Source organism: Pseudoliparis swirei, chromosome 22 (genome assembly GCF_029220125.1).
Source record: "Pseudoliparis swirei isolate HS2019 ecotype Mariana Trench chromosome 22, NWPU_hadal_v1, whole genome shotgun sequence".
NCBI lineage: Eukaryota > Metazoa > Chordata > Actinopteri > Perciformes > Liparidae > Pseudoliparis > Pseudoliparis swirei.
The window spans coordinates 3,894,737-3,907,558 of record NC_079409.1 but is presented as its reverse complement, the minus strand read 5'-3'; the positions used below and the strand labels follow the sequence as shown (position 1 = coordinate 3,907,558).

The window sequence follows — 12,822 nt, the reverse complement described above, 5'->3', positions numbered from 1 at the left end:
CTAACGTGACCATGAAATCAGGTTGAACAGGGAGGGAACCGTAAACTCTGTGTGATCCGCATGGGAATGGATTGTTTTTGCCCTTTAAAATGCTCTTTGCCTTAAGACTTCACAAGAAACGTGGAGCTTTTGCAGCAGGCCTCTGAAACCATCCGATCTGGGTTCTTTCTCAAATGACACAAAAAAAATTCCACCATAAAAAATATATAAACAACATTATTTGCTGTTTTTTTTGGTTTGATGTGTTTGTTACCTTCGCATTGAAAATGCGGAAGGTTATGTTTTGATCGCCGTGTATTTATTTATTTGTATGCGTGTTACTCGCATAACTCAAAAAGTATTAAACCGAATCGCATGAAATTTGGTGGGATGATTGGTTATTATCCGGAGACCATTAGATTAGATTTTGGGATCGATCGGGTCAAAGTCATGAAAAGGAAAAAATCTTCTTGAATCGCATGACATTTGGTGGGATGATTGGTTATTATCCGGGGACCATTTGATTAGATTTTGAGATCGATCGGGTCAAAGGTCAAGGTCATGAAGAGGTCAAAATCTTCTTTTTACCATAGCGCGGTCAATTTGTATCCAATTGGCATGCAACTAATGCCAAAATGTTCATAAGTCAATGCCCAATCTTGTGATAATGGAAGGTATGCGCTCTACCGAGTGCCCGTTCTAGTTTTCCTTGTTATTGGGACATGTGTGTGTGTTCGCAATATTACCAGTTAACATACACACACACATCATGAGCTAGAAAGGCTATAAACACTGCAGCACTCTGATCCTTTCCTAGAGATGTTTCTGCTAACGTTAGCTAAAGAAACCACAAGAATGCTAACTTAGTTCATTGCAACACAGGTATAAAAAAGGTCCTATAAAAAAAGGCATTTAGCTCCACCTCTTGACAATAATAGAGAGAGCTGGCCAACATTAGTCCCCCTGAATATTATTAATTATCAATAACCGTTTGATGGTTGGCGGTCCAAGAGGGCTAACGTTAGCTCACAGTAAAAAATGGCTTCCCAATGTCGTGACAACCCTTTTCTTCTTCTACATATTCCTTTTTGCCGTGTACGTCGATGACGTCAGCTGACAGGAAGTCAACATGGACCCCACATGTGACCTAGCGATGCGATTCCTGTAGAACAGGAGCACGTTGACAGTGGAGAGCTGTGGGAACCCTGACGTGCTTTTTTAGGGAGTCGATCCCACGAAAACCAGCTTCAGTGTGTGATTACATACATGTGGAGGTTTTTAGTGACGTAATGTTGCGTGACATGTGCAGTGATTGAGACTTGTTTGAGGTAAAATCATCCCTATAGGTTAATTTATTTCTTAATACCCGCCATTGTTTTGGTTTTCCAAATTTAAAGATATTTCTTGACGTCGGCGGTTCGTCGGCGGGGGCACGGCGCTCTGTCCTCGGAGGTTTACGGTTTCCAGCTACGGAGTTCATCGGGGGGAGACGAGGCGGACTACAGGCGACGATTACACAAGCGAAAAAAGAAAAAAGAAGAGGATTGGCTCTCGGTGTCGAACATGTACCTCAAAGAAACTCAATCCGTCCTGCGCCAGATGTCTGTGTTCAGGAACGGGCAAAAGAAAAGTTCATTCAGAGGGTGGGAAACGACAGCAAGACCCCGAACACAGACTCAGAAGCTCTTCAGACATGTACCGAAGGTCTGGAAATCTGATGCACGGCCAACAACTTATTATTGTAGTTTTTGGAGTAAATCTTACTAATTTGTACAGAAAATAAACCGGTCGAAAGGGCAGATTCTTGACTTCTAGAACTTTATCTTCCTTAAATAGAAACAGCTATTATTTCTCAGCTGTTTAGTAAATATTGTGTTTGTGTATATATATATATATCTCCGCACAGACACAATAAGATATTGCTTTATTCATCCTAAGAAAATAAAAATGTAAAACATTTTATAAAAATGTAAGTGTGTCCATACATACACACACACACTGTATATATATATATATATATATATATATATATATATGTATACACATACTCTAATATTATTTTTTTCAAAGAATATAACCTATTATTTATTTATTTATTAATTGTAACATGAATAAATAAAGTCAAGAAGTGCCAGAAACTGGAGTACCTCAAATGACCACTTGAGTCTGGCTAAAAAAGAGTCAATAAAGATAAGAAAATATTTTATTAATATTATTTTAGTGCCTCAGTGGGGAAATTTAGGGATCCCCATAGACCTCCATGTAAAAACGGTTTTGTGCCAATATCTTTGTTTATGACAAAAAATACGTGTCCAGTATTTTAAGTCTTACAGTTATGCCTCGCCGTCTCCACAAACGCTCTTTGCACATTCTTAGAGACAACTACCAAGATGGCGACGGCCAGAGCCCCCTACTTTTATGATGACGTCACACAGACCATATCCATATTTCTAACAGTCTCTGGGTTCAACCAAGGCATCCAGGATGACTGAAGACCGAACGTGTCGTATATATATATTAGTGGTATAGACCTATAAAGTATATCTGATAGTCATGAAATAACTTTTATTTTGTTAAAATAAGTATGATTTACACAGATGCGTGTGTTCTGGGGTCTCTCTGTACTAATGAGACGTGCTGAATGGCGACTAGCAGCTTTATTGGGAGGCCAGCGTACCAAACACACATCAAGGCGGTGGTTTAAAACAGACTGATGCTGCGTGGCATTTGCGCCCTCATCGAATTAGATCACAGAATCTCAGAGAGCAGACTCTGCAGGTTTCTGTTGGCCTCGTTACCGAGTTTCATCTGGGCACCGGTCCAAAATACAAAAAGAAGTTTTAAATTTCTCCCCGTAACTCGGCACGCCAGAGTTGCTGCGCTGCTGATGCGGGGTAGCTCCTGTGACCATCACCTATGTATTCATTTTTTTTCTTCACTGGTTTACAGGGACTGCAGACCCAAATAATCCTACTGGATGAATGGTCATGAAGTTGAAGGCCTTCTATGGACTTAAGCCTCGACCTCTTCATCCGGAGCCACCGTGGGAGGTTCGTTGTTGTTGTTTTGAGTGAAAACCAACAAAATTTTGCCATGAATTTTGGTATTCATGACGTTTTATTTGTTTTTTAAAGAACCGCAGCCGCGGTATGAACTCACCCAAATGACAACCAGCGGGTGGAGAAGAGCCCGATTGGCTGCCTCCAGCTCCGTCAGCAACGCTTCCACTTCAGGTAGTCGAGAAGGACCGACCTGCAGGGCCGAGGAAATCAGAACTTTTAGAGCAATATATATATTTTTACCCATAACCATTCTTTTTTTTAAGCTAGAAGCCTGTAGCGAGAGTCTAGATCCTCCTTTAGCTGGAACAGATGGATATTTACATGTTTAAATTACAAAGAAAAGATTAAAATGTGAACTCACAGAAACCAGGATGAAGTTCCTCTCCTTTACCAGACACCTGGCGTTGTCTCCCATCAGATCTGGGATGACATCCAGCTCCTTGCGAGAGACAAAGACAGCCCGATGTTATATATATATATATATATATATATATATGCAGAAGACATTCTCCTTGTTACGGGATCTTGACTGATGGCACTTGAAGCGAGAGCTGCAGCACCGGCTTCCTATAAAGCTTCTCGGGGTCGAGTGACGGATTGACTTGAAAGGTAGAGGGGCTTCTGGCTTTTCTTTCAGCCACTTCTTCAATCATTTAGTGCGAGAGCAGAACCACCTGCTCTCCTGCCACGACGGATTTTACAATTATGAATCGATCCAAATACCCAAAAAACACGTTCCAGGGAGCCTGCGACCGACTGGCAAACTTCCCATCAACTGTAATCAGAAGCTTATTACAACTAAATGGAGGAGATTACAACATTTTTGTTGCCGTTTTCTGGGCTCCTTACTGAATCCCGTCGTACGCGAAAAAGCCGGGGGACAGCGAGCCGGACACGAGCCAACTTCAAATGTCATTACGCTGCAAATTGAGCCAAAAGGCCGGCGTATACGGCAAAGATCTGCAAAAACGGGACATTTCGGCTAAGACCTCGGCACGCGAGCGACTCGAGGCCCGTGGCCCTGTTGAACATTCATCTACGTTGCTGTGCCTCTAATAACGACCCCCGATCCGACACTTTCACACACGCGCAGGAAATAAACATCCACGCCGCGTTCGGCTCGGTACACGGTTAGAATAACAACAGGAACGCCGTGAATCCAAAAAACGGTGATGGGAAACACACGTCGGAGGGTTAATTGGTCCTGAGTGATAACTGCTCGTGGGAATACGAAATGCAGATTTGCAGGGGTTTAAAAAAATAGAATTTGACGTGATCTAAACCAGGCTGGGCATGAAATCTCAGGATGGGAATGTTTGTTTTAAGTGTCGGCATTGGCCCGGAGACGACCAAACCACTCGCGAGAAAAACAAAAAAACTCGGAACAAAGACCGTTGTGAAATAAAACGTGTTACGGTAGATATTTATCCCTTTAAAATACACTTAAAGTTGTTATAATTGGGTATTTTGGCTGCTTATGGCAGTGGAATTAAGCTGCAACAAAGAACTGACACATACTCAGCCTATGAAGTCGTTATAGCAAACAGAGCCTCATCCTCGTGTGCCACACACACACACACACACGTCAGAGTCATGGTGGCACGAGAGGTAAACGACAGGCGATCACTAAGATTGGGAGGGTTCATCTTCTGGAGACCACGAAACATATTCTTTTACCTTAGCATTAATAGCGTCTGTTTTATTTCCTTCATTAAATCTTTAAGCCTGCATCACGAACATCGACGACAGACAGTTTTTTTTAAACAGGTCATGTCTACACACGATTAAACGTTTGGTAATTGCTAGCTTCAGTTCTGAAGCCATTACTCATCTTTATCCGTGGCTTTATATTGTGATTTATACCCTCACACCCTCCAACACCAGCAATATAATAATATACCACCATAATAATAATATAATATCGACGTCTTCTGAGATCAAACGGTTATTTTTGGCCATAACGCAAGAATTTATACGCCAATTATGACAATTTCACACAAATATCTTAAGAGGATAAAATGATGAAGTGATGTCGCTCAGAAAGATTAAAGGGTTGAAAAAAAGTTCATGCACGTCAAATAAAAAAAGAAAAAGTCCTCCTGTTACGTGGTATTTTCAGTAGTTACCTCGCCAGATTCGTTTTTGTATATTTTTACATCAACTGACAACGTTTTCCTTTTTTTCTGTCAGTCTGCTTCTCAAACCTTCTTTGTCTTCCACTTCTTCCACTCTTCTTTCATCTCCACGTCTATTCTTCCTCTCTCCTTCCCTCCCTAAGTCACTAAAGGAGGATGTATCTGATTCCCGAAAACACACACAAACACACACACACTGGAAAGCCTCCAATCAGCCGCTCCAGAGAGAGACCGACACCGTCTCCGGGGGCCCCGGTGCACCAGCGGACAGCCGGATCCGCACGTCTGACACCGACTTGGAGCGAGTTTAAAGGAGGGTGGGCTGTTGGGATCATGCCGGAACATAGAGACGTGTAATGCGTCGCGCTCTGCCGACCCCCCTCCCCACTGTCAACGCCAGCGCGGGGGGATGTATATCTACATCAGGACGATCCGGGGGAACACGTTTCCATACATGAAGCCATGTGTGGCCGATTTGTCTGCTCTGGAGATGAGGAACAGGTGATGAAACACGAGCCCGTCGAGGGACGCACACGATATCACAAACACCTGTACCACCGGGACAAAAGCCATTTAACGTTTTGTGAAGCTTCATCGAATCTGTTGACTCAACTCCATCCTCACCGTGTGTACTCTCAAGACTTAAAATCACTGGTCCTGTAACCATGAAATAAAAACCTATTTACATAACAGTCGTTTTCCTTCAGGCAACCCGCTGCAGTCTTTACAGAAATGTCTGTGCAGCCACTTCATTTTCATTTGATCTTTTTAGATATGTGTGAAATTGTCATAATTAGCTCATTATGTTAGGGCAACAACAACAAAAATCTAACCGGTTCCATCCTCGAACGCGGGTGTACGTTTGTGCAGAATTTGAAATTCATTGCTGAAGGCAGTCGTAAGATACCACGAGGGACATCCTGGAGTCCAGGTGGACATCTGGGAGAACGTCGTAACACCGCCACTCGTACCGTTCTGCATCTGGACTCCATCTATGAGGAACCGGGTTAAATCATTAAACGGAGGATGTTTGCAACACGGGGAGATTGAAAGTGAAAAGGTGAGGGATGTGAACCGTGGTGGAAACCGAGAGCGCGTCGAGACCGAGCGGAGCTGGAAGGAGGATGAGGAGGATGAGGAGGATGAGGAGAGCTCATCGCTGAACACTCAATCAATCAGGCAAACTCCCACGGTGCAGAGAATACGACCGCCATCTGCTCTCCTGCATGAGGGGGGACGTTGGATGCCACAGACAGGCTCCATTAGAGAGTCTGACCGCACATGGAAAGTCTCACCGCCGGGGGCCACCCACGTAGGAGCTCTATAAGGGGGTATCCTAAATAGTGGCCAAGCCTCGGGGATCTTCGGTAACGGCGTCATCGACCGCGCGTCTCACCGTGCCGAGGGCGCCGACGGCCTCCCGGAGGGCTCCGGCCAGCGCGGCGGCGGGCGCCGACCCGCCCGTGATGACGCAGGCCGACCGCGACAGAGCGTCTGCAGGAGAAAGAAGAGTGAAAAGGTCCTTTAGAAATCAACTTCACACTCGTGGTTAGCCGTGAACATTGCAAACACTGTGAAGAGAAACAGATTTATTGAGGGAAGACTGCGGGGCAGTAAACTACCGCTTCTGTGATTTGAAGCATGAAAGAATCTCCTGCTTCTTACCAACCGGCTTCGTATTTCAGCGGCTTCTCATATTTATTATACATCGTGAATATCAAAACATATAAAAAGGGGTTGAATGCAATGAATTAATCTGCTTTAAGTCACTTCTCCTATTGCCTGTTTGCTCCACCCTTCACAGCAACAGAGCGCCTCAGGGGGATTTTCACATTGGATTTTGGATTATTACAGAATAATAATCAAATGTGGCGAACACAAGCGTGTGATACCGACGTGTCATGAACACCGCTAGTGTCACCGCCACTGAGCACCGTGATGTCGTCACGAAAAAAAAGCTTCACGATCCATGAGAGCGGGTACCGACGCCATTTCACCTGGTGGAAATAAAAAACCACAGACCTACTCTCATGAGCGGAACCATAAAATAGAAAAAAAAGAAACAAGATTGTTGACTTGGAGAAGGAGGAAGAGGTCGTTTCCGGGTTTTAAGGACTCATTCGTGTGGAGAATAGATTAGAGGTCAGAGTCCCTAGAAATTACAGGAATGTTTGAATAATCCAACAACGCTTCGACATCGACGGCCGTTCGTCGGCTCTGAAGTACCCATGAGCCTCAGGGGCGTGAATCGGGGCGACGGCGGATTCATAGCGGAATAAAACCCGTTGCCGCAGTTGCTGAATTCATCCTGAAGTGACCCAGAATCTGAAAGTAAAATCGATTTAAGATGCAGATTGTGTTTATGGGGGCTTTTATGCACGTGAATGCAATCTTAGAACTGCCTTCATCATTTCAAGTGTTTGATTGTAAAAATAAATGTACTGTGCGGCGCCAGAAAGATCTCCTGAACTGCGGTTCACGGTAAAAAATAAATAAAAATATAAAACTTTCAGAACACAAGTTGATAGTTTAACCCTCCTGTTGCCTTCGAGTCAATATGACCCCAGCAATTAAAAGAAAATTATTAGAATTAATATTGTTTCCCAAGTTTAAGTGTGAGGTACTTTATGTTTGTTTGTTGACTACCTAAATAGCCCTTTAAATATATAAAAAAGTTGATATTTCTTATATGTTTGACACAGTGAAAAACAGCCTGGGGTCAAATTGACCCGAAAGAACACCGACATTAAACATTGAATGGGGTCAAATTGACCCTAAAGGTAACAGGAGGGTTAAGAACGTGGAGTTCAGACTTCAGGCGGCCGACTCTTGCATTGTGAAACGACGTCGACTCGTCGGAGCCACAGCTGCACGAAAAACAGAGGACCTCCAGGACGGTCGCCTCACTTCAAAAGTCACACACACACACACACACACACACACACACACACACACACACACACACACACACACCAGTTTCTTCCACGTCGCCTCTCTCGAAAACTAAAGAAACTCACACAATGAATTCCTTCACATCAGCAGCTCGTTTGAATAAACCGCCGAGCCGATGATGTCATCGTCAAACAGGTAACTGTTGGTCCAGGTGCTGGCGGGGTGAAACGCGGGGCCGTGTTTATTTCCATGTATGATCGTGACGGTATCATTTTGTCCCGACTTGCTCTGCGCGGAAGTGAACTATGTGAGTGTGTGTGTGATTACAGTATGACGATGATGTAACTCGCCTTTGATGATGGACTCCGCAGCAGCTAAATCCCATTTGTAGGTCACCTGGAGGAGAAAATAACTCGAGTTTAAAAAAGGATCAGTTCCCCCAGATTAGAGAAAAATACTGTTTTCTTGGCGTAAACATGTCAAACTAGAACGGGCACTCGGTAGAGCGCATACCTTCGCATATCACAAGATTGGGCATTGAATTATGAACATTTTGGCATTAGTTGCATGCCAATTGGACAAAAATGTATCGTGCTATGGAAGAAAAAAAAGATGTTGACCTTTCCATGACCTTGACCTTGACCTTTGACCCGACTGATCCCAAAATCTAATCAAATGGTCCCCGGATAATAACCAATCATCCCACCAAATTCCATGTGATTCAAGAAGATTTGACCTGTTCATGACCTTGACCTTGACCTTTGACCCGATTGATCCCAAAATCTAATCAAATGGTCCCCGGATAATAACCAATCATCCCACCAAATTCCATGTGATTCAAGAAGATTTGACCTGTTCATGACCTTTGACCCGATCGATCCCAAAATCAAATCAACTGGTCCCCGGATAATAAACAATCATCCCACCAAATTTCATGCGATTCGGCATACAAATAAATAAATAAATAAATACACGGCGATCAAAACATAACCTTCCGGCATTTTCAATGCGAAGGTAATAAAAGAATCCAACAACATGATTCCACTGCAAGATCTTTTATCAGGTGAGTGAGAACCTTTGGCTTCTTCCCTCCGGAGGTCATGAACAGTTAATCAGACACATCCAGCCGCACTACTCGCACTATCGCCGCTTTCTTTCTGCATTTTTCTATTCTGCGGTCTGTAATGTCTTTTTTATATTTATCCGGTTATATTTTAAATTACATGCATGTACGAGGAGAGCGTACGTTTAACCAAAGAGTCAAATTCCATGCATACGGCCCATGAAGCTGATTCTGATTTCAGAAACTCTGGAATAGTTTTGACCGAAAAAAGTGTCTAAATTAAAGTTCCTCTGCTAATTTTATTATTTAAAATAAAAAGTCCTTTCTCTGGTCTGGTTGCAGCAGTAAACTGTTCAAGCTAAGCTTGCAGTGCAGAAAGAACAAAAATGACTCGTTCTTGTTTCACCTGCATGCGACTCGTTTCAAAGTCCTTTATCGAACTCGTCGCCGCACTGAGAAGCAGCAACGCCGAAGTTTAGTTCCCGATTTAAATTTCGACGCTTCATAGATTCCTGTTAGGTTGTAATAGTTTATTTTGATAACATGTGCAGAGGTCTTATGCTTTAAATTAATACATATAGAAAGATATTATAATTGCAAATATTAGGGAGAATATTGATATTGTTACCTTCGCATTGAAAATGTTTTGATCGCCGTGTATTTATTTATTTATTTATATATTTATTTATTTATTTGTATGCGTGTTCCTCGCATAACACAAAAAGTATTAAACCGAATCACATGAAATTTGGTGGGATGATTGGTTATTATCCGGGGACCATTTGATTAGATTTTGGGATCAATCATCAAAATCAAAGGGTCATGAAAAAGGTCAAATTCTTTTTTTATATAGCATGGCAAATTGTTATCAAATGGGCATGCAACTATGCCAAAATGTTCATAATTCAATGCCCAATCTTGTGATATGCGAAGTTATGCGCTCTACCGAGTGCCCATTCGAGTTATTAATGTATTATGAAGCATAGGGGTAATGTTTACTCTATACAAATGTAAATGGCAAGAATTAATGTGTGTTGCATGAGAGTGACTGTATGTTAGTATTATAGATTGACGAGGCCGGTTGATTCGGTGAAGTGACTTACAATAATAGACAGGACTTTTATTGTGAAAATACTTGACCGGAAGTGACATTTTGACCCGGGGTTCAGTGACATTCGACCCCTCCAGTGTTCTAGCAGGACTTTGAACCAATCACCAGGTGTTAAAGGCTGGACTCACCTTTGAGAGCGAGGATTGGCTGATTTTGAGTCTAAGACTGTGTGGATTAGAGATAGCTTTCTCTTCCACAGGAAGCCCGACGCCTGCAGGCTGGGCATGAGGAGCCGGGACCTTTGAAGACCACGATCGTGAGGCTTTGAATGTTTGTTTTACACTTCCTGCCATTAAATGTTGATAACTTAATTCACGCGCGTCCGGAAGCCTGTTTTCCATCAGTTGCGTCGTGCCCAGTTTCAGAACATCCTTATAAACTACACGACCGTAAAGTTTGGGGTCATCCAGACAATTTCGTGTCTTCCATGAAAACTCACTTTTATTTATCAAATGATTTGAAAATTGAATAGAAAATATAGTCAAGACATTGACAAGGTTAGAAATAATGATTAATATTTGAAGTATTAATTTTGTTCTTCAAACTTCAAGCTCAAAGGAAGGCCAGTTGTATAGCTTATATCACCAGCATAACTGTTTTCAGCTGTGCTAACATAATTGCACAAGGGTTTTCTAATCAGATATTAGTCTTCTAAGGCGATTAGCAAACACAATGTACCATTAGAACACTGGAGTGATAGTTGATGGAAATGGGCCTCTATACACCTCTGGAGATATTTCATTAGAAACCAGACGTTTCCACCTAGAATAGTCATTTACCACATTAACAATGTATAGTGTGTATTTTTGATGAATGTTATCTTTATTGAAAAAACAGTGCTTTTCTTTGAAAAATAAAGACATTTCTAAGTGACCCCAAACTTTTGAACGATAGTGTATATGGTCAAAAAAGAGCTCCAAAATAGATCTTCAATGCAGCTCCTCACAGAAGACACTGAACCCGCGCCATGGTATTTGGTATTTAGCGCCACTCTTTTCTGGAAAAGACGCGTCGTTACTTAAAAATGTCCTCAAACGTCTCCCGATGCTTTGAGAACCACACAACCAGATTATCATCCATTATACTGGAGTGAAGGCAGAAATCTCGAGAGCCTCGGCACGCACAAAAAACAGATCCATCTTCGCGGCTTGATAACACCGAGTCTAACGAGAAAAATATGTCCTTGTGTAATTTGGGCCGAAGTGACTCGTCGAAGTCAAGAAGCCACATGATCCGACAGAGGGTTAAACTCAGAACATCGGCATTCAAACCAATTTCTGCACGCTAATCACGGACGTCGCATTCAATCTCGTAGTGCTTCCTCTGCTGCCAGCAGCCCTCGTCTTCGATTCCCGAGCATCGTTTGAGCCCATATGATAAATCAGTAGCGGGCCAAAATGTCACCAACCCCCCCCCCCCCCCCGGCGAACTCACCTTCCACAGCGTTGGCGGCCCCTGGACGAGCTTGGCATTGGTGCCACAGTACTGCAGCGCCAGATGGAGACACTCGGTGCCAAACTCAAAGTCTGACTCGCTGCACTGCAACAAAGGAAAAGGAGAGGCTGCGGACGACTGTTGACCACTCATCATTTCCTCAGCGGACGTGAGGTACACCGTGTCTTTCTCACACACACACACAATCCAGGAACTTCATTTGAAAAAAATGGAGCCAATTGGAGCCACTCGCCAACGCGGCTAATCGTCTCCCCGTCGAGGCCGCAACATCTGCGTTTTGAGCTAATTGCTAACATGCCGACGTTTAGTTTGAGTTCGGCGTTGGATCGGTCGAACTTTCGCTAACTGCTTGTGACAAAAGTGCAGACGAGTGCGAGGGGGAAAAGTTCGGGGGTGGGGGGGGGGGTCACAGAAGTGGCAATCCATCCAGCAGTTGTCCAGAGGTATTCGCTCAAAGCTGAAGGCAAAGGATTCATCCTCAGAGGGTCGCGAATATAAGTTATGCAATTCCACGACGATGCGTCAAACGGTTGCTGAGATACTTCTGTTTGAGAGTCGCGGACCGGCCGAGAGATTTCTACTTCTATCTCGAAATGAAGTATAAAGAACAAAACCATGGATTACCAAATGTCGTTTGAGACTTTCGAGGTGAGACCCCATGAGAAGTCAAACAATGGAAACCTGAAACTTCACGCCGGTCTGCGATTTGAGGATCATGCCACTTCTTCTGGCACCAGATGGTGGGAGAGGAAAAGGTCAGACGGGGTCAATAACTTCATGAGGGGTAATCCTCGGCAGATCGGGAATATATCCAAACGCAATTCCTCGGCAATGAGCCTCCGGTGGACCGACCCACGTCGCCATCCTGCGAGTGGCCACAAGGATAAACACCGTTTTTAGACCTCAATGGGACTTCCTGCGTATTCTTGGTCGTTCCCGCGATCGTGCGGTTCTCTGCCTCGTGTTTTCGTTTCTTTGTTTACTTCAGTCGCAGGTTGTTCACGTCTCGCTCTGAATGCTTCCACAGCGTTACCCCCAGCCACTCGCCTACAGCACAGTGCTTTAATTGTTATCATAAAAAGCAAAAACCTCGTAAAACTGCAAGTGTTTTTTTATGATTAAAAA

The 12,822-nt window shown here is 43.4% G+C and overlaps 1 protein-coding gene across 2 annotated transcripts in view; it reads right to left on the bottom strand.

Moving 5' to 3' along the window:
• Positions 1-12,822, bottom strand: part of crppa (CDP-L-ribitol pyrophosphorylase A) — a 39,946-nt gene that overhangs the window by 18,882 nt on the left and 8,242 nt on the right. For both annotated transcript variants that reach the window (XM_056443837.1, XM_056443838.1), the window contains exons 4-8: positions 11,677-11,781; positions 8,419-8,464; positions 6,573-6,670; positions 3,403-3,480; positions 3,139-3,231 (exon numbers count right to left, since the gene is read on the bottom strand). In XM_056443837.1, coding sequence (XP_056299812.1) covers positions 3,139-3,231; positions 3,403-3,480; positions 6,573-6,670; positions 8,419-8,464; positions 11,677-11,781 — 420 coding nt within the window. The remainder of the gene's footprint in view (positions 1-3,138; positions 3,232-3,402; positions 3,481-6,572; positions 6,671-8,418; positions 8,465-11,676; positions 11,782-12,822) is intronic.